General features: G+C 36.5%; 1 protein-coding gene across 2 annotated transcripts in view; it reads right to left on the bottom strand.

Moving 5' to 3' along the window:
* SLC5A12 (solute carrier family 5 member 12) overlaps nt 1–20,113 on the bottom strand; it is a 41,589-nt gene extending 21,476 nt beyond the window's left edge. The window contains exons 1-6 of one of the 2 annotated variants that reach the window (XM_058663248.1): nt 19,532–20,113; nt 13,954–14,019; nt 10,400–10,451; nt 9,467–9,534; nt 2,503–2,657; nt 2,250–2,390 (exon numbers count right to left, since the gene is read on the bottom strand). In XM_058663248.1, coding sequence (XP_058519231.1) covers nt 2,250–2,390; nt 2,503–2,657; nt 9,467–9,534; nt 10,400–10,451; nt 13,954–14,019; nt 19,532–19,870 — 821 coding nt within the window. In that variant the 5' untranslated portion in view covers nt 19,871–20,113. The remainder of the gene's footprint in view (nt 1–2,249; nt 2,391–2,502; nt 2,658–9,466; nt 9,535–10,399; nt 10,452–13,953; nt 14,020–19,531) is intronic. The other variant, XM_058663247.1, reaches the window with a different exon arrangement.
* Nucleotides 20,114–23,276: the final 3,163 nt, after the last annotated feature.

Below are 23,276 nucleotides of genomic sequence, written 5' to 3'. Positions count from 1 at the left end.
ATATAATGTTAAATGATTTTCCCCCTACTCAAATCATGAAACTGTCAAAAAGTCAACCTACATTTTAACATCTTTTTTTTTCCAGAGACATAACGAACCAATGTAGAAATAAACACATTCTGGAAATACTGGTTTTGGATATTAATTCTTTGAAAATCAAAGCTAACTTTTAAATTTCCTAAATGCCATATAAATTTATTTTAATTAATTTGAAACAGATTGACACTCCATAGAGGAATATCTTTCTTCAAAACTGCTCACAATAGCTTGGAACTGGGAAATTCCATGTAAGATTCTCTTACAGGTGGCAGAAATCCAAGCAAGTGACATCATCACCTGCTTCCCAAAGTGTGAATTTGCACGAAGCTTGTTTCAAAGGCAAAGTAGGACTAAATATCAGGTATTCCAATTTGCACGCAGAAATTTCACCCTCAAACTGAATTTTTCTGAGACAATAAAAAGCATGAAAATTTAGGATTATGTAGTCATTATTGCTTGGAACAACTCATTTTACGCTATAACACAGATACACACAATTCCAATTTGAGTGTTGTTGCAATGCTCTGTTTTGTTTCATTTACATTATTACCCTTCAAGAGCCAAAATCCAAGTTTTTCTTTTAAAAGCTAATTTATTTATTTAAAAAATCAGAGTCACAGAAACAGAGGGAGACATATAGGGAGATCTTCAACCAGTTGTTTTATTTCCAAGATGGTAGCAAGGGCCAGCTCGGGGCCATGCAGATGTTCATAGCCAAGAGTTTCATCTGAGTCTCCCACGTGACTGACAGAGACCCAACATTTGAACTATCTTCCCCTGATTTCCCCAAACCATTAGCAGGGAGCTGGCCTAGATGTTGAGAAAGCAAACTGATTCCTATATAGAATGCTGACACCACAGGCAACTGGTTTACAACCCTCTCTATCTTCTCTCTTTTTGATCTTATGGAAGGAAGACTTCAAGGTAATCTGGCCTTATATTGGCTGAACAGAATGAAGAATCTTGTGAAGCCAGTTGCTGGGGACAAGGGAACCACAGTGAGTGTTTTTTGGCTTTTTTTTTTTTTTTTTTTTTTTTTTTTTGCCTAAGTTAGTGTTTGAAGGGAATTAAATATATCTGCAATTTTTGCAGGAAAAAGAAAAAAGATAAGGTTTATTTATTTATTTACCTATGTAACAAGGCAAAGTTACACAGAGAGCAGAGACAGCATATATGCTCCCAAAGTAGCAGAGCTTCAGGAAAATGTGAGAGTATGCAAGAGCTGGAAAAGGATTCACAAGCTGTGTCACTGCTCAAGCCCTCATGTTCTTGACATGAGCTTCAGTGGCTTCGTTGCCATTATAGCTGCCATATTACTTTGGGATGTTTCATTTCTACCTATCTTGGAAACCTGAAGGGTGCATGCAACTGTTAAAATAAATTTAAGTTGAGCCCAGATCTGAAGAATCATGGAGAATGAAAAATTTTGCTTCATAAATGAGGTGAACCTTGCTGGACTTGAAACATAAGTGTAGTATAACCTGGACTATTCCTTTTATCAAAAGAAAAATGAAACTACATTATCTGATCACAAGCCACCAACTAACTTATATAACCAGGAACTTTCCAGGATAGAAGCTCCAATGAGGAAATGTATGGGTATCGCCAATCATATATTTTCTGTGCTTTATTTCTGCTTTCTTTCCATCAAAGTCTAATCCTTGCACTTCTTTGGTAGAGCCCTGGAACCACTTCTGTATTGGAACTGCAAAATTTAGCAATAATTGTTTGCTCAAAGAAATTCTTTAAAATTTTAATAGTGTTTCAGGTTCTGTTATAAAATGAAATGCAGTAAAAATATATGTTTATACAAAAAATAGTGTTTCAGGTTATCTCATAACACATCAAAACAAAACTAACAGTGGAAGAGATCACATACTGATTCAAATGTGTAATCAGGGACATCTTTAGAAAACTCTGAATACTGGATGCATGCTGTTTACCTCTCCATCTCTGTTTACAGCACCTGATTTGAACTAGTCAGTTGTCCATAATTAGAGAACTCAAATAACTAACAGCAAAGGCAAAGAGACCAGTTTACCTCCAAGCTCTGCCATTTCCTTGCTGAGAGTTACAATGCCTTCCTCAAAAAGTGACTGAAATAGTTAATTGAACATCCCCATCTCTGTTTGTCACACACATACACATCAGCATAATTACTATGGATAAAAGTTTAAACCAAGGAAAAAATTTCTTCATTGTTAACTTACAACTTAGCATGTTTTTCTGTTTTACAAGAGATACATCGTTGGATGGTTGATTGATTAACTCCATAGATTCCAAGCCAAGTAAATGTTCCTCCCACTACAATTGTCCAAAAAGTATGCCGCCTGAGAGGATCTACATCAAAACTATAAAGAAGAGAGAAATAAGAAAATTTAGATATTGCTTTGCTACCCAGATATTGTTTGAATTTTTGAGGTCATGCCACTAAATTTCTAAAACCATTAACATTGTACTTACTCAACTATATTTAATCGGGATCCATTTTTTGCTTGTTCTAACACATTGTGGAATCCACCAGCGCTAGACGATCCTTGGATTAGAACTGTCAAGAAGCCCACAATCATGACAACCATCTGAAATGCATCTGTCCACACCACTGCTTTTAATCCTCCCTGAAATGGAGAATGAACATGAGTTCTTACAAATGAAGTCCGTCACTCCTTCAACTGCAGTGTTCCTCCCTACTGATATATTCATTCATTCAACCATTTTATGTATTTACTTATTTATTTATTTATTTATTTATTTATTTATTTATTTATTTAGAGAAACAGAGAAAGAGAAAGGAGACCTATTTCACCCTCTCGTTCGCTCTGCAAATGCCTCCAACAGTAAAGGCCTGAGCAAGCCAGTATCAGGAACCCAGAACTAAATTTAAGTATCTAATATGGTGGCCATGACCCAATTGCTTAAGGTTTCACTTGTTTCCTACAGTTCGTGTTACCGTGAAATTGGAATGGGATCAGAGGCATGAGATTCAAACCCTGTCACTGCATTTGGACATGGGTGTCCTCAGCAGTGTTTTAACTGCTGTGCTAAATTCCTACTCCAACTGAACTTCTTTATTTGCCAAGCTCCATGTTGAACGGGAATAAAACGGTAAGTGAAAGATGCAAATTCTTTCCTTAACATCACAAGGTTGATCATTTAATGAGAGGAACACATATTAGACAATAAAACACCTACCTATTTTAAAGGTACAAAGCGAAATTAGGAAGGAGAACTTGTTAAGCGAGAATTTAGCAAGCAGCCCTGACATGATCTTAAGGAAGTGACGGTCAAGCTAAGCTCTGAAGAATGAACAGAAATTTAACAGCTATAGATGACAAAGAGAAGAGGTGGCCAACAACTATGAAGGGAGGGTAACATAACTCCATGAGGGGATGAAAGATGAAATATAGATCAAATGGTGTGGGACATCCCTAGAGAAGGTTTCTGTTAAACACAGAGAAGATAAATCCTAACAGATCACCTGAATTATTTCTCAGGAACAATGAGGAGCATTGGAGTGACCTCATCTGAGGTTTTTCCTTCACAATAGCTGCACAAGTAGTTATGTTAACAATGAACTTGAGAAAAAAAAGTCAAAATATGCTCATGGATTGAAAAGATATTTGTGAGGAAAAATCAATATATCTTGAGCTTCATCAACACAGACGATAAGGAAGTAAAGAAACTAAAGATATCACCTGCTCCTAGCTTGTAAAAACTAAAACTTTTTTTGTTGTAGAGCCAGTGACAATAAGTACTGTTAGGACACTGAGATGGTTAAACACTGAACACTTAGAAAAAAATAGGAATGACCGATCTAGATATTTAAGGAGAAAGGCTCTTTATAGATACAAAAATGTCAAATAATTAAGATTATGCACCAGATTAAAGGTGAATGAATCCACCACCAGAATTCAGAATGATTATGAAGTCAGTTATGGCAATAGTTATCCAATTGGGCTCCTCTTAAGACTCGCTTGAAAAATTTAAAAGGAAAAAAATGTAGGAAAGAAAATGTCCAAATCCCACCACCAGCATTATGAATTAAGTGACATCTGGGCTGGTGCCTAGTCCCAAATACCTGTGAAAACTCCTCAGGTAATTCTGAGTCACTGCTGAAAATATGTGCACAAGAAGAAGGGAGGAAAAAGAGAAGCTGCTGTGGTAATAGAATATTCTGTATCTATGTCCTAGGTATATAATTCCTTAAGAACTTGGTGAAGGTGGGATGAGCTTAGCACAAAAGATTAAATAAAGTGATACATTAAAAGGTGTTTGAGGGCCCAGTATGGTGACCTGGCAGCTAAAGTCCTCACCTTGAATGTGCTGGGATCCTATATGGTCACCATTCTAATCCCAGGAGCCACACTTCCCATCCAGCTCCCTGCTGGTGGCCTGGGAAAGCAGTCGAGGATGGTCCAAAGTCTTGGGACTCTGCACGCATGGGGAAGACCAGGAAGAAGCTCCTGGCTCCTGACTTTAGATTGGCTCAGTTCCGGCCATTGTGGTCACTTGGGGAGTGAATCATCGGATGAAAAATCTTTCTGTCTTTGTTCCTCTCTGTATATCTGACTTTGCAATAAAAATAAATAAATCTTTTTTAAAAGATGTTTGCAACTGAATAGTCATTAGGAAAATAAGGAACATGGTATTTTTAACACTGAAAAATAGAAATTATCATCCCCAGTTACTCCTTCAGAATGTCAAGAACTTCTGTGAAAAGATGACAGGCTTCATGTTTAGCTTGAAAATAAAAAAGAAAGCATTGGGGTTGCCCCATTTTTCTTTTGTAATTAAAATTCAACTTCAAAAATAGGCATTTTTATGGCAAAGATATTGAAGGTATTTTGTATAATCAATAATTAATTTCTTTTTAAAATTTATTTCATTTTACTTGAAAAACAGAGTTACAGAGAAGAGAGAGAGAGGAAAAGTGAGAGATCTTACATCCATTAATTCATTCCCCGAATGACTAAATGACTGGGGCTGGTCTGGGCCAAACCCAGGACCCAGGAGCCTCATCCAATTCTTCCACATGGTGCAGGGACCCAAGCATTTGTGCCACTCTCCAAGACCTTCTCAGTTACAATAGCAAGAAGTTGAATCAGAAGTGGTGAATCCAGAACTGGCAACGGGGCCCACATGTGATGCCGGCTTTGCAGGCAGTGGCTTAACCTGTCATAACACAACCTCAGCTCCTAGAGTAAAAAAAATATATATATATATCTTCTCCCCTTCTCAAATAGGACTGTCTTGGTTTCCCTGAAAGACATGAAGTCTTCAAACCAAATGTCAACCTCAGGTTTCAGGGGTTTGAAGACCACATATCCAGGCTTCAGGTTTCAAAGACTAAGGGGATTGATTCTGCAAAAATAATCATAATCCTAAATGTTAACTTGACATAAGATAAAAATAACAAGTCACTTTATCAAATATGATAAAAGGGGAGATTATATCCACCATAAAGTTATCTTCTTGTCTCAAGACTCTCTCACAAATACAGACAATACACATATACACACCACCTATGTTAACAACTCTGATTGTGTCTTCCATATTACATGTTTAATCAATCTGTGTTTTGGTTCTAAGTTTCATGTCCTCAAATCACCAACTTAAGAAAGGCGGGAATCACTTGTTTACACAAATGTATTTTACTGGTTATTTTGTTTTATGTATCCACAAGATGACCGGATTAGAGATTAAAATGTGAGTAAATATGTGAGATAAATAGGGTATCCCTTTGGTTTGGTTGAGATGACTCTTCACCTGCTTAAGGAGAGGAAAGATAAACAGGCATGTTGAAAAGACACTGGATGAATGGATTGGATTCACTTCATAGACGAGTTCCAACACTGTATTAAAGAGTTTTAATCCTGCTGAAAGGGAGTAAAAAGGCAGTTAGGCTAGTGAAGCATGAAAAAATATGTATCTAAAAGATTAATCTCACAAAGGCAGGCGGAATGTGGAAAAATGAAACCTGTTATGCGGCAAGGAATTTAGTTTTATGTGAGCTTACTGTGTCAGTTAAGCTATCCCAGGTGTGTGTCTGAAATTTCTGTACATTCTACTTTTTCAGTGCTTGTCTGCTTCTATTTTCACTTACATGAATTGTGAATTTTAAATTACTTTTTCTGCTTTGAATGTTTTACCTAAATGAATCCCTAGAATTGTGCCATAGTTTTGGCTGAAAATGTAAACATTTTGATAGCATAAATTTCAAGAATTATATGGCTTTCAATCTGATTACTGTTTTCCAAATTATATATTGTGCAATTTATGAGTAAATTTCTCAATTCCAAGATAATACGTATACACACACATTTCTAATTGCTATATGTACATTTAATATTATAAATGAGAATTAACATGTGATTAGATGATAAAATTAAATAATAATACTAATAACAAAACCTGCATAGATCAGTAAACACTTGCACATATTTCGTATTCTTCCTTCTTCCACCTTAAAACTGTAACTTTATAATGTATTTTCTATTTCCCACAATTTTTCCCTTAGTTCCCTTAGTTCTTGATATTCAATCCCTGAAAAACAGTTTTTTAAAAACACAGTTATAGACTGGCACTTTTTTTTTTTTGGCCTCAGTGCTTTAATTATCTCACTATTTTTCACTTATGTTGTAGGAGAAGTATGCCTAAAGGGAACCTTTGAAAGTGTCTCCTTTCCCTTCTCTGTTTTGTTTGTTTGCTTGTTTTAGATCTTTTTTTATCTGCTATTCTGTAATTTCACTAATGTGTCTAAATGGGAACTTGTTTTTTTAATCCTTAAATTTACAACTTCTAATCATGTAGATTCTTGTCTTTATCATCCATATTTGCATATCTTTCTATCTGTACTTCTTTTTCACTTCCTCATATTTTACTGTATCTATTATTCTACAGGTTATTTCTTCAAATGTAACTTCCAATATAACTGACTGTCTCTTCAAATGTGCCTGTTCTTTACCACAGCAGTTACAGTGTGCGGTCATTCTTGATCCTCACTCATCTGTGACTTTCCCTTATTTATTTAAGTATTTACTATACATATATTCTTTGTTCTGTATGGTGGGATCCCAATAGGTGCTCTCCTTGAGAGTTTATTATTTGTTGCTCTGCTGATCCTCACTCGTATACTTTTTGATTCTAATTACATTTTAAAATGAGATTATTATTGGGTTTTATCTGCAGTTATCCTGGATGCAATCTTAGATTCCATTTTTTTAAAAAGGATTTGAACATTTTTTCTTGAAAGAGCCTAAGTGCATCACCATTCTAGAACTGCCTCAACTACCTTCAAAACCCCCAGCTTATTGTTTTTTTTACTATATGATCTCACCTATATGTGGAATCTAAACACAATGAATTCATACAAACAAAGTGAATGGTGATTCCAGGGTTTGGAGTGCAGAGGTAGAAATGAAAAGGTGTTGAATAGAGTGGAAAGCTATAGCTGGATAACAGTAACAAAATCTCTTAAATTTACTAAATGGACTATAGTTAATAATAATATACAGTGTATTTGAAAATGGATAATAAAATAGATCTTAAATATTTTCACTACAAACAATAAATGGGTACAGTCAACGATATATTGATGATTTAATCCTTCTTCAACACACACGTATCAAAACATGCTATACATTACAAATATGTATAATTTTTTTTAATTTAACATATTTTATTATTATACCTCAAATACCAAAAATGATAGAAGCAACATACAAAGCAAAATTATAAAGTAGCTTAACACATAAATAAAGATAGAAAGATTCTTGACAAAATGTTAAGTCTTGCCAGGCAAAACTTAAAATGATAATTGTAATAGCACCAAACCCTACTACTGTGCATTGCATTTAACTCTAGGTACTGTATTTCAGTAATAGTTGTACTATCAGAACCTCTACTCTTTCCAAATAGATCTGTTAACTCACAGCTTCTAAATCATTTTTTGTATGTCACATTATTTTATTATTTTATTGCATGAGTAATGGATTTCTTTGGGTAGATGCATCTCTTCCAAGTCCAGTAATATATCTAAAGTTGTCCAGCTAGCATCTAGTCCCTTCCTGGACATGTACTTGGAACAACTAGCCTGTCATACATGAAATGATAAAAGAAGAAGGAAAAGAAAAACTGTTCAAACCTTTGATAAAATAATGTGTTTGACACAGAATTACGATGTTAGAATGGAAAAGAAAAAAATGAAGACGAAATTCTGAATGCAAAGAAACTAGAATGTTCAAATATATAAAAGGGAGATAAAGGCTTTATTAAATTTTATATGAACGGGCCCGGCCCGATAGCGTAGTGGTTAAGGTCCTCATCTTGCACGCGCCAGGATCCCATATGGTCGCGGGTTCCAATCCCAGTGGCCCCTCTTTCCATCCAGCTCCCTGTTTGTGGCCTGGGAAAGCAGTCGAGAGAGGCCCAAAGCCTTGGGACCCTGCACCGTGTGAGAGACCAGGAAAAGCTCCTGGCTTCTGGCTTTGGATTAGCTCAGCTCCAGCCATTGCGGCCACTTGGGGAGTGAACCATTGGACAGAAGATCTTCCTCTCTGTCTCTCCTCCTCTCGGTATATCTGCCTTTCTAATAAAAATAAATAAATATTTAAATAAGTAAATAAATTTTATATGATCATGTTATCTGGTACAAAGAACATGTCACAAGAATATAACTCTAAAATACATGAATAGTATGCTACATTATATCAATTATTTTTCTTTGTAGAGGAGCTAGCGTATTTATAACTGGTTAATAACAGCCAGGACCTAGCCCAGTGACTAAAAATATAATAATAGAAATTCCATTTAGAGAGCATAGGCAAACAACTGCGTAACGTATTTTAGAAAGTTAATTATCATAAAACATACTGCCATCACTACCAACATTTATTTGTTGACTGGCATCCACAAAACCAAATTTTAAATATAATCCAAGCTTTTCATAAGCAATAGACTACAAGCTGTAGATTCCTTAAATGTTAAAGTATCATATTGTTACGAACTCCTACATTTTTGTGTGTGTAGTTTTTGTTTTGTTTTGTTTTGTTTTGTTTTGCATTAGTGGGCAGTAAAGTACAATGCTACCCATGGTTTAGAACCACTGTTAATGAGATTTTTTTTCTCAGAATTTGCCCAGGTCCGCCTCCCCTCTCATGAAAGAGATATTTCCTTGAACAGTCTTCTATCGCTATACTTGACTTTTTTGAATGAACTCAGAGCTCAAATCCTGCTGTTTCTTCATGCTGAAAGGAGTTTGAAATAAACAACACACATTCCACAGGAAACTGTAACAGGTAAGTCAATATTGCTTCCTCAGTTTTTGATGAACAGTTTCTTCCATAATTAGAACCAGTACTGTTGAACATTTATCCTATCCTATGTTAGAAGCTACTGGTGAAGAATTTTTTCATAGCTATATACATACCAAGGTACAGTAGAATGTACAAACAATTCCTGTTGCAAATACAGAGCCCCAGAGATCAAATCCAGTCACTATGAAACAAAAAAATACATTAAGAGACATTTCTCAGAAGAAAGTGAAAGAGTATGCTTTTCAGGAGAAAAGAATCCCAATATCTTTGAAAGTGTTCAGTCTGGACAAAAGAATCTCAAATTAGAGTTTCTCCTAATTAAATTTTATTACCTTTGAGAAATACTATTTTTATTATTTTTATTAATATTATTTTTATTAGATCCTAGGGCAGTTTATAAATAGCTCATGAAATATTAAACAACATATTTTCTCTTCAGATTCTATCGATTCTGGTCTTTGGTCTCAATTTTATTTCTTAGCAGAGTTAGGATTTTGAAACCACCCAAATGTAAACTGTTAAAACTTCTCAATATAACCACAGACTAATTGAATTGAATACTGCAAACTTTCAATAAGGTGGATGTTATGAAATTTATTCTCACTTTTTTCTTAGGATTCTATTCTCATGAAAGCATCAACCACAAGCCTTAATGTAATTATTATAAAAACCTTTACTCTTTTAGATTTTCCATTTCATGGAATTGAGAAAGAGCAATATATTAAAATAATTAGTGATTATATATCTTTAATAATGTCATTATCATGATTTTAAAAACAGCAAAAAAAATCCCATCCACATAAGCAAAACACTTTATAGCTATGCTAAGTTTAGAAGTATGAGATATAAAATTAAGCTAGGAATTGTTTGCTTCCTTTTCAGTGCTCAATTTATAACCTTTCTGTAATAATTGCTACGAAAGTGAAGAGCAACCTAATAGCAATAAATAACATCTTTCCAATGAAAAAAAATTATGAATATTTCTCCCAAATGAGAATTCTAGAGTGAAAACAGGGAATATGTTTAGAGGAGTGTTGATCACTCACCTTGATTGAGTGCCAGGGCAGGAGCATATACCACCACTCCAGTGTAGAGAATCTAGTGGAGAAATTCAAATCAGGCAGGTCGTGAGAAACATGAAATGGAAAGAAACTTGCCTGGAAAAATCATGATGACAATTTGGCAATGTCCTGCAGCTTTTTACAAAACATTTCACTTCTGTCCTTTCTAATTTTGATCATTCACCACCGGAATGGATTTGTAGAGATGATGTTTCAAGTATTAGATTGAGGAGGATGGTTGAACTTCCAAAACTGCTTTAATTTTGAGATCTTTGCACTTGCAGTTGGCATATTGCTCAGTAACACAAAAGTAATTGTAAGTGTCCCTCCCTCTACCCACTCCTCATGCACATGTCACACTGAGCTATCTGCTGACTTGACGAGGTTTATCGTAGAAGGGATTCACATTTTAGCAGTTTGCTCTAATACAAAGTTTAAATACAAAATTTTATTAATTTTAAAGTGTCTGGGATGATCCAAGAATTAGAGAAAGACTGTTTTTGATTGTGGGACAATGACAGAAGAAAAAGGAAAGAACTGAATTCCCAGAGTCAATGGGAAAGAAGTTAGCACTGGAAATTCTACAAAAGGAACAGCGATGCTGTGAAGTAGAAGGGGTGGTCCAATTACAGAGTAGCAAACAGAACATCATTGGCAACCCCTGCAGCCTGTGCCATATTGATAGAGTAAGGTGAGAAGAACCTGTGGTAACCTATAACATTGGTGACATTGCCTGAGGAAGAGCCTCATGATCCCAATTGCCTTTGAATCTGGCCTGGACTGCTACTGAGGCACAATGCCCAACAGCTTCATAAAGGAACAGCATATTGCCCTCCTCCCTTCTGCCAACAGAGGTACCTGGTGAGAAGCACAAGGGATTGTCATCTTAATAATGTTACTACAGGATGTCTGATTTTATTGGCTGAATACAATGATCCCCACTGTCTCAAGGGCTTGTGGTAAACGGGAGTCACACTATAGCCTATGATGCATTCTCCTACTCTCACTCTGTTCAAGTGCCTGGACTTAACTTACCAAGGCAAAACATCAGCCAAGTTCTACTGAGTAGGCCACTTGCATTGGAAACCTGTGGTTGTTTCTGTTGACAGGGGAAGCTTTACAAGGCTGAGAGTGGATCCCACACTCCCTGTAACTGTGCGAATTCTGTGACTGTGTGATAGAGTATGTGGTCTGGATGTTTCATTAGGCAATCACTGTGTCTGGCCTCAGAGGCTGAGAGTTTATGGAATTACTAGGGTGGATAATCATCAGGTCCCACCATTACAAAGGAGTTCATTGATCCTTTGTGCAGTTCATATGCCTGTGTACAAGGGTTGCATACTCATTTTAGAATTATCCTGAGCAGCTGATTCACCTTGGCAGAGAGGGGATGAAGATGTGATTATCTCAGCATATATACTCTGTCTTCACTCCTGCTGACAATAAAACAGATTTATCACACCCAACTTGGGTGTCACTCCGGACTCTTGCCCTATTCTCAAGCACAGCCAGAGCTCTCTGGCTCCACCCAAACACATCTCCTGATATCTGATGAAGAGCCATTCCACAAAGCTTATAGAAGCTGATTCCCATGATAAAGACCCTCAGGTAAGAAAATCAAGTGTCTCTACCAATGCCTAAAATAAAAGTAGAAGCAGAAAAGGCATGAGAAAATGGAGACCATGACTCCCCACAAGGAACACAAAGTTTCACTATTAGAATGTAAAGAAAAAGAAATTGATCAGATTTAGAAAAAGAAATCAGAAGAGTACTCATGAGATGGCTCAAAAATATGGAGAACCAAATACATGAGTTGAAGAAACGATTCATGGCAGGGATCAGAAATTCTGTCAGAAGACACGATTTCAAAGAGAAAGCTAATGGAAATTCAAGAAAGGAAGAGTTGAATATATCAAAAGAATTCAATGAAAAACCTTAACAACAGACTTGATTGTGGTACAAAACATGTTATACGCATCATCTCTATAAGACAAGTATTTGAAAATATTTCAACCATACCAAAAGAGGAAGAAGAAAAAACATGGAAAACCAAAAGTAGTTTTTGATTTATAGGCTACTATCAAACAAACAAACATATATATAAGGAGTTCTTGAAGATGTAGAGAAAGAAAATGGATTAGCAGATCTAGTCAGTGAAATAATAGGAGAATTGATTCCATATCTTAGCTACTGCAAATTGGCCTGATGTGAACAATAGATTTTTTAAGTTTTTGGTTTCATTTCCTTTAGGTAAATACCAAGAGTAGAATGACTACATCATGTGATAGATCTATTTTCAGATTTCTGATATGCACATATGTATGCACATACATAACATTTTTTAAAAAGGTTTTTATTTATTTTTATTGGAAAGGCAGATATACAGAGAGGAGGAGAGACAGAGAGGAAGATCTTCCGTCCAATGGTTCACTCCCCAAGCAGCCACAATGGCTGGAGCTGGGCCAGTCAGGAGCCGGGAACTTAATCCAGGTCTCCCACACGCAGGTGTAGGGTCCCAAGGCTTTGGGCCATCCTCGACTGCTTTCCCAGGCCACAAAAAGTGAGTTGGATGGGAAATGGGGCAGCCAGGATTAGAACCTGCGCCCATGTGGGATCCTGGAGCATGCAAGGTGAGGACCTTAACCACTATGCTATCGTGCCAGGCCCCACATTTTCTTTATTCAGTTATTAGTTGATGAACACTTTGTTTTAATTTAAATGGAATTCAACCATTTAGAGATATGTATGAGGCTTTTTCAATGGAAAATAGTTGTTGGCAAGCTGGGTTTATGATTAAGAAATCCAAAGAAAGTTATCTTCCTAAAAAACTCGAGTACTTTTTAAGCAGTATGAAACGCACCACGGGCAGGCTTGGTAAGTATAAAGACCCCTTATAACCTTTAAATAGAAAATCTTTGTCAGAGGACATTAGCAGCACTAGTTGGGATTGTAATTTTAAGACGCATTGCTTCCTTCCCCAAGTCTGGGCCCCAACTGAAGCTCCTGGCTACTGGCTTCAACCTGCCCAGCAACGGTCATTGTGGCCAGCAACGGTCATTGTGGCCAGCAACGGTCATTGTGGCCATCTGGGAAGTAAAACAACAGATGGAAGATCCCTCTGTGTATGTATATTTCTCCCTTTTCTTCCCTTCTTCTATCTCTCTGTAATGCAAACTTCAAACTAAATAAATAAATAAATAATTTTAAATTACTTTCCACAAAGTGGGCATGTAAAAGAAAACAAAGAAATCATTTATACCTTCCATATATAAAAGTTTTCATAGATTAAATAAAAGAAATAATTTTAAGAATTTATTTTTTTGGTAGTTTACACTATACATTTTCTTCTTATTGGTCTAAATTTGCAGTCTGCGAAATGTGTACAACCCTCAACACAGTCACATATCTTGAAAGTACTATTCTTTGAGGAAAGTAAGGACTTCTTGGTACTAAGCTTTACCTTTAAATGTCCCTATAACAAGCAAATTCTATCTTGCAAGTCTATATTTTCTGAATTGGTATCAGCAGTTGGCCCTTACCGTCTGGACGATGTAGATGACTGTCGCTGCATAGCGAACCACTTTGTTGAATCGTAGTTGTAAGTACTAAAGGAAATAGAAACACACACAATCAGCAAGTTTTAGAAAAGAACTACTAAGATGTCCCCCCACCCATGACTTTTGGTATTCCTTTGAGCCAATTTCTTTGGGCTTATAATGTGATTTTTGTGTTATAAATACTGGAACACAAGAGAAAAAGTATGTGTGGATTGTTATTAAAACTCAAACTCTTAAGAAATTGTATAATAAAATTTAAATTTAAAATTAAAATAATAATCTCAATTCATGTTCAGTTCATACATTCTGTGGCTTCTTATACTAGAGCCAATAAAACCATTTTTAGTATACCCACTGTCCCAAATTTGGCTCAGTTCTTCATTTTTTCACTCAGTTGCTGCTGCAGCAACCATTTGATCTCCATAACAGCAATTGTTGCCCACCCTTTCCATCATCTATACTTGTCACATTGATTCTCTTAAAGCAGTAAAACCATGTCATTCTTCTTGAAGTCTTCAATAATTCTGTATTGTTGACAAAATAAAGTTTATATCCCAAGCTTGATAATACAAACATTTCATGGTTTAATCCATACTCAACCTATCTTAAATCATGCCACAAGCAATACATTCTCACATAAAACAACTGCTTAATGTTCAGCAAACATGTTATCTATTTTCTGACTTTTCCTTTACTTAGGAATTTTGGTGTGTATGTTCCCTGAAATCATTTCCTGCCTAGAATGATTTGCTTATATCAGGATAGGCTTTTGCAGGAATATGACTTTGAACAGCAATACTTCTAGCAAATATGATGCAAGGGAGAGACATAGGGGCCAGCACAATAGCTTAACTAGCTAATCCTGCACCTCCAAGTATAGTATTCCAAATGGGCACCCATTCATGTCTTGGTTGTTCCACTTCCCATCGATCTCGGTGTTAGCAGCTTGGGAAAGTAGTAGAGGATGGACAAAGCCTTGGGACCTTACACCCATGTGGGATACCTGGAAGAAGCTCTTGGCTTTGCGTTTGGGTTGACTCAGCTGTCGTGGGCATTTGGGGAGTGAGTCAGTAGACAGAAGATCATTCTATTTCTGTCTCTTCTCTGTGTACACCTGCTTTTCCAATAATAATAAAGTAACAACAGCAACAACAAAGTTCCCATTGCCAGCATGATGATACATCATCAGGCTAACATGATGGTAGTGCCAGTGTTCCAGTGGGTTCTGCTTCACGTTCCGGCTGCTCCATTCCTATTCAGCCCTTTGCCTATGTTCTGGAAGAGTCATTGAGAATGGTCCAGGTCTTTAGGCCCGTATACCCATGTGGGAGACCTGGAAAAGGCTGTTATTGTTTGTTTGTTTGTTTGTTTTAGTCAGACCCATCTCTGGCCCTGACAGCTCTTCTCTCTATCCCTGTGTAACAGAATGGATCTTTAATAAAAAGATTCCTGGGGTGGATTCTGTAGCAACAGTTTTGATCCTGCATGTTATTGCATATTAGAAAGGTCAGGTTAGCATATCGATTATGTGTCTGACCTTCCTGTCATGGTCATCTTTAGAGGAAGCAGTCTCAAAAAATGGTCCCAGTGATACCAGTAAGAGAATCTGTTTTATGGGGTCCAGTTCAACCAGGCTAACTTGATGATCTGCAGAATTGTGATCATATGAAATTGTTGTTTGAGAAATGGATTTTGGGGTCATATGATATACAACAATTGATAATAGTATAAAAGGAGACAGGAATGAAAGAAATTTTAATGGTTTTAAAGCTCAGTTCAGTTTCATTCAGTTCAGATATAATGAAAAAAGTGTATGGGGAAAAAGGCACGTGAGAAAATAGTGGGTGAGAAGAAGTTAAGTTTCCTTGGTCTCTAGTTACAAATTTGCTGATATCTCAGTCTGTGATCTGAGTCTCTGGTTTCTCATCCATGAAAATAAAGAGAGTGTTACAGCTGACTAGTCTTACATTTAAAAGAATATATTTACTCTTTTTTTTTCTCAATAAAGTCACTCATTCATTCAGCAGTCATCTTTGGTGTATACCACCACAAAACTAAAACAAGAAACTCAATAGGAAGCTTCTATATTTTACGGCTGATTTTTAAAAAAAGCCAGGGGTTCAGTTACTATTAGTGCAGTTGATTATTATTTTTAGAATTCCAAAATCACCACCCTCTTTTCCGTCTCAGAAAATAGCAAGTTTACTTTTCATGTTAATTTAAACCCAAATAGGAGTGTGCCTAGCTTTATGACAGTGTCTTACTCCGTCTTACTCCAGAATGCTTCAGTATTCTGTTGCCTAATTCCTACTTCTAAAACACAATTGTAAATCTAGAGCTTTTTTGTAAAGCTAGACTTTTTTTAAAATTTTTTTTATTATTATTATTGGAAAGCTGGATATACAGAGAGGAGGAGAGACAGAGAGGAAGATCTTCCATCCGATGTTTCACTCCCCAAGTGAGCCGCAACGGGCCGGTGCTGTGCCGATCTGAAGCCGGGAACCAGGAACCTCTTCCAGGTCCCCCACGCGGGTGCAGGGTCCCAAAGCTTTGGGCCGTCCTCGACTGCTTTCCCAGGCCACAAGCAGGGAGCTGGATGGGAAGTGGAGCTGCCGGGATTAGAACCGGCACCCATATGGGATCCCGGGGCGTTGAAGGTGAGGACTTTAGCCTCTTGGCCACGCCGCCGGGCCCAAAGCTAGACTTTTAAAATAATGTTCCCTCCTCTGTTGCCAATAATACCAGAATCTTGGCCAATTAACATAATAAATTCTCAATTATACTTTGCATCAACTCTTCTACATATTCATTAAGAATAGTACTTTCAAAATATATATTGCATAATGTGCTTCCTCTGCCCAAACAGTTTAATGAATCAACTCATCTACCATAAAGGTCAACCCATTCAATGTCCTCAAAGATCTCATAACATTGGTTCACATCCTAGTATAGCCTAACTATCTATTTTGCAAAAAAAAAAAAAATTCCAACATAATTTAGTGAGCTAAAATAATATTTGATAACAATATTTTACATTTAAAATCTAGTTTTGAATATTTAAACATAATTGCTGTAATACCACTAGTATAATTTGAAAGTAAAAGGAAGCAATTTATAATTAATGAAGTAGTAGTCTATGCTTTATTATGAAAAATCTAAAAGAAGTAATTAGTTCAGAAGTCTAAGTAATTCTAGAAAATGAAAGAGCTGATACAAACAAGCTTATAAACTAGTGGTAAGGATAAACTAAAACACACTGAATTTATTTCAAGGAAAAGAACAAAATAACCTTGAGTAAAGATAACAAAAGGAGGTTAATTATGAACTGTCCAAATGGAGATCATGAAAATGTGTGACATTGTAAATGAGCTAAGCCTAAGTTCTAACCTAGAATAATTCATTATGTTTTGACACTGGACAGGGTAGTGATGAGGTAACATAATGGAGCATCCTAGGCTTAAAATCTCACTGCATTTTAAGGCATTTAAATCAGTTGGTAATTGTTTTCTTATACATACCCCAAAATCATTGGCTCAAAAAACAAGAATTTATTGTTTTTCACAACTGTGAGTATAGGTGTGGAGGAAGGTTGCTGCACTTATTTCGACGGAATTCTCATGTGGATGCATCAGCTGTAACATTGACCAAGTAAGACCATTTAATATGGTCTCATGCACCTGGTGTGGCATAAGGCATTTACTACTAGCTAGGGTGCCTTCTCTCTTTTGCCTGTGTCCACTCATGCTCCAAAAGCTGCAACAACAGCCTCAGTTTCTTGAAACTGCAATATCAGGTCAGCATTCCAAGAGGAGAAATTGAAAGCCCCAAGCCTCACAAAGATTGAATTTGAAACTCACGTAACTAATTTTTGCCACATTCTGGTGGTAAAGGCAAATCACAGGCTAGCTCAGTTAAAAGGATTAGGAAAATAGAATGTATCTACTTGATTTTTGTACTTAAAAAGGTGCCATAATAGGAAATAAAGAAATCAGTGTTAATGAAGAAACATAAATTCAGTATGCTACAGAGCAACTGATGGATATTCATTTGAGGACAGAAGACACAATAAGATGCCATTTGATTTCATGTTGTAAATTTTCTATTTTTTCTTCCTGTTCATTTTTTATGGCTTTTCATATAAGCAAATGTATAGTAACTGTGTAATAGAAATTATCATATCCAGATGCGAAGATACAATGCAGCATGAATCTCTGCTTCCAAATCAAAGATTGACTCATTATGAAACTGTTGAATATACCTTGACAATAGAATGCCAGACTCGATGCTATTGTTCATAGCTATAGTGTCAGGACATACTTAAATAGCAGAATGATGAACTTAGGACTATTTATTAAGAATTATATTATTGTAATAATATAAGAAAAAGCAGTGATGAGGAAGGGATTTGAGGATGGGCGAAGGGAAATCCTGGAGCCATTTGGAACTGTATCATAAAATAAAATAATAATAATGTAAAACTCAAACATAGCACTTACCATTTGCCAGCATTTGTTACATGTGTTTGTATGTAACACCTTAATTACTACTAAAAGAGCTTTCTTTGAGATGGAAGGTCTCAGTATCAATATTTTACACATGTAGAAAGCCAAGTCTTTCACAATGGAAGTGGCAGAGTTGGTATCCAGCTAAGCACTCAACTCATCTTTCTTTGCCTTCCCAGGCACATTAGCAGGCAGCTGGGGCTCTAATGGGAGCTCCAAAATGGGCTGCCAGTGTAGAAAGCGCTGGATAAGCTCACTTGTACCAAATGCTGGCTCCAAAATAATATTTTATCCTCATTTTGCTTAGCAAATTAAAATAAAGAGATCTGCTATGAATCTCCTGTTGTGACTTTGTGGGTGTAATATTGTATAAGAAAAACAAATGTCTTTTGCCTAAAATTTATTTATGATCACACTTAAATATCAGATTTGATATGTAAACTTAATTTTGAACATGATATTTTATTGAGAATGCTTGCAATGGCAAAGCACCACTTTATTACTAAACTGATTCCCATTTATGTATTACTTAGCAAGTACTTCCCAGTAAAGTATTTTATTATTTTTCAAAACCAGAGCTTAATAATATTTTATGTGAAAATACTCAGCTCTACCCTTTGATGGAAAGGCCTCAGAAAGGGAATAAAACAAGCCAGATTCTCAGTATACTATATCTACTGTTCAAACAAAACTATCTACTTCGGTTTTCTCAGAAAACTAAAGCACTTCTGTTGTTTTGCTTTTCAGAATAATGCTGTTAAAAATAACACGAAAAATGAACTCATCTCTCATTTACTGAGAGAACCTGCAGTGCATTTGCTGTTTGCACGCCAATTCCCATCAATCACCCAAGGATCCCTCAAGGATTGACACCATTATTTTCATTCCACTCATGGAAACTAGATCTATCTACAACCAAAGATCAAACATGGTTTTCCAATACCATTTTATTCTCTTTTTCACAATATATAATTACTCAGGAAAGTGGACAAATAATTTTGCAGGTGAACAAACAATAGTCAACCCTACTGGAATAAAGCAGGGACCAGTCCTCTCACCTCATAAGTGCTGGTGATGCCAGACCTGTAGAACACAGGCAGGAAGAGCTCTGATGTGAAGATGATAACCAACGCATATGCAATGAAGAACAGGATGAAGGAGGCCCCATACCGGTAGACATCAGAAGGCGTTCCAAGGACAGTAACAGCAGACATGAAGCTGGCGGTCAGAGACAAGGCTACAGGGCCAAAGCTCATTTGTCTTCCACCTACCAGGAACTCCCGAGAACTTGACTTTTTTCTCTCTTTAATAGCAAAAAACACCCCAATTCCAGAGGAAATGATGAAAAGGGCTGCAAATACAACATAATCCCAAACTACAAAGCTCTTCACCTCCATGCTGGCAAGTATGACACGAGAAGAGAGCTGAGGTTCAACCAGAAAATATTTCCACAAGCAAAGCTCAGAACAGGAGATATTTCATTAGAGGAGCAAGACTACGAAAGATCAGGGGCACTTCTGTGTCGCTTCAGACCCCAAGTTGCATTTAGGGAAGTTCTCAGATTTGACTGCAAAGAAGAATCTGGTATCAGTACCAACCGATGAGGAGTTGAAACTTGACCTGGTGAAGAGCAATCTGTTTCTCTCCTGAAGCATACACAACAAGGAAGGAATTCTGACGTGTTCTGCAATTAATAACTACTGGGGGTGGAATGGACTAAACAGATAACACTCTCTTTTACTGCCTAGTTTTTTTTTTTTAACTTAAGATTAACATTGCTGGGAAACATGGCAGTGATAAAAATTGACTACCTCAGCACTTTCAGATAGTGAATAGGAATCTGTAAAATGCAAACACAGTCCTTAGAACTGTCTTACTCCTGAGTAAGAGAGAGTGGATGTGTAACTGCAATTGCTTGATGCAATGAGTATGGAGGGAAAGAGCAAAGGGATTCATGAGACCTTTGCTCAAATCCACATTCCATCTGGAGTTAGCAAGTGCATGGAGATACATTTTGCAAATAATTTAACCTTCTGTTTTTTTCACGAAGATTTATTTTCTTATTTTTATTGCAAAGTCAATATACACAGAGGAGAAGAGACAAAGAGGAAGATCTTCCGTCCGATGATTCACTCCCCAAGTGACTGCAATGGCTGGTGCTGCGCCAATTAGAAGCTAGGAGCCAGGAACTTCCTCCAGGTCTCCCATGTGGGTGCAGGGTTCCAAGGCTTTGGCCATCCTCAATTGCTTTCCCAGGCCACAAGCAGGGAGCTGGATGGGAAGTGAAGCTACTGGGATTAGAACTGGTGTCCATATGGGATCCTGGCGCGTTCAAGGCAAGGACTTTAGCCGCTAGGCTACCACGATGGGCCCCCATTTAACTTTCTTGATCTGCACCTGGAACACTAGGGTTTTAAAGCCTGACTGGTTTTATGAGTCTTTAAGTCTCAAAATGTCCTGCCCTCTTGGTCCTGATGTTTAAAACAAAAGACAATGCTGCCTCATTTTATACTTTTTTATTCTCATTTTATTCTTTATTATTCTTTGTATTCTTTTTGTTCTTTCTACTCATTTTGGAACACTGTGTACATAATATTATTTAATCCTAGGACTCAAGGAAAGGATGTATTTACAGTTCATAGTTCATGCGGAACTCTCAACTTTCTTTGTTTTGTTTTCATCAGGTTGCTATGCTTGTACTTAGAGGCTAAGTTAAGAGTTAGGACCAGGGCAAATGAAAGAGCAAGGTGATCACAAAAAAAGGGAAAAAAGTCCAATAAGCTACAGCGACAGAAATCTGGATTTCCTCACACTCATTTTTCCTTGTTTTAAAGTATTGATTAACAATATCTGCATAAGTGATAGACAAGCATGGCAAATCTGCTTTAAATATGGGAATTAACCTGAAGTATTCATGTGAATGCACAATTTTCTACATGAGTAATAATAAACTAAATGCATGCAGATTATAAAAACAGAAAATCCGGCTTTATAGATGTCTGTATTCTCATTACTGAACCTATTGGTTTTCTGAAGTACATCCAGCAAGACTTTCATTGACAATTTCTCATTTTATTCATGTTTCTTTTGCCTCCCAGATGGATTTTCCTATGCCCAACCTGGTATTGTTTATCTATTCATGAGGTCTAGTTTAAGGGTTTTTTTTTTTTTTTTTTGCTTTCTTCCGATCCATTTACTCTAACTTCTGTAGACAATGGTACATCCTTGTATTAGTACATTAGTACTGCATTATTATATCCTTGGCACCCACTTTTTGCTCTACAATCATTCTCTCCTATAATAAGGAATGTAAAAGGATCATTGTAGGAGTATGTTAGGTTCAGATGACCAATTCCTTGAAGACAGAGACAAAAGACTTCTTTAATATGTTCAGGAAATATTAGAGGAAGCCATCATAGAATACTAGGAATAAGTTTTCAAAACAAAAATATAATTACCAACCATTGCAAATATCAGAAACAGTTCTAGTGGTCAAAGTAAATTCCAGTTTTGTTTTGGACATTTGGGTAACTGAAGACATTTTGATCATTTGTTTAGTTTAGATGGCATGCCCTATTTTCTCTGTGCCTTTGCATTAGGCCCTAGAAAACTCAAATTGTCAAAATCCACTTCCAATTAACAAATGAAGATGTGAATATTCTGCCAAGAGCTGTCTGTGCCTTACCTGTTTCAATTACTCTTCCATATTTAGAGAATTGATAGCTTAAATTTTAATGAAAATACATTCCTTTAATAACTTCACCTTAATCAAAGTTTTTAATTATAGCTTTATTAGATGCAGGGATTTCTTATTTTATTGTAATTTATCTGATTGCACATCAAAGATATTGTATGCTTTACAATTGTATGCTGGCAATTCTACATCAAACAAATCTATTTGCACAATTGGTCGATAGCATGTGCTCATTTTTTTATCTTTGCAACATTTTGGCGATACCCACAGTACCACAAACTTCTGCCTTATTTTTAAGTCTGTCGTGATGACCTGTGATGAGTGACTTTAGATGCTGCTATTTGTTTTTGTGAAGCAGCATTTGGTGTACCTCTATAGGACAGCAAAGCTCAATCGGTAGTGTGTATATTCTTACTGCTCTGTTGAGCAGCCAGTCTCCCATGTATCTCCCTTTCCTAGAACCTCCCTGTAGTCTGAGCTAGAACAATATTACATGCAAGCTAATTAATAACTTTGCAGTGACCTCTATATGTTCAAATGGAAGGAGGAGTTGCAAAAGAAACATTAAATCAAAAGTTAGAAATGGCTGAGTTTACTGAGGATGCCATGTCACATGCGGGGACAGGCCAACAGCTAATTCTTCTGAATCAAATAATTAGCTGGATTGTGATTGCAAAAGAGAAGGTTTCCAAACATATTACAAGTGCTACTCCAATGAACACAGGAAAGCGAAAGTCTTTCCTGACAAGGGAAAATGTTTCAGAGATCTAGGTAGAAAGATAGAAACTACATTCTAGAAGATCAAATTCTAGTCCTGGTCCAGGACAAAGTCCTAACTCTTGTCCTCATATTCATAATGGCAAATAAAGAGGTGAGGAAATTTTGAAGCAGCCAGAGTTTGGCTCCAGAGATTTAAGGGAAAGAATAGTTCTTATAAGGTAAGAATGCAAAACGAAGCAGCAGCAACTGCAAAGCAAATATGTGAGTCTCATAAATTGTCAAAAACACTCTGTTCTAAAGAGAACAGATTCAATGGAGTTCTTAAATAGAATTCTAAGACTGGAATCTTAATTTTCATCACCCTTTTCTCCCACATTTTCTGTTTCTTT

Source organism: Ochotona princeps, chromosome 4, assembly GCF_030435755.1.
Source record: "Ochotona princeps isolate mOchPri1 chromosome 4, mOchPri1.hap1, whole genome shotgun sequence".
NCBI classification, from domain to species: domain Eukaryota; kingdom Metazoa; phylum Chordata; class Mammalia; order Lagomorpha; family Ochotonidae; genus Ochotona; species Ochotona princeps.
This window is presented reverse-complemented; position numbering and strand designations above follow the sequence as displayed.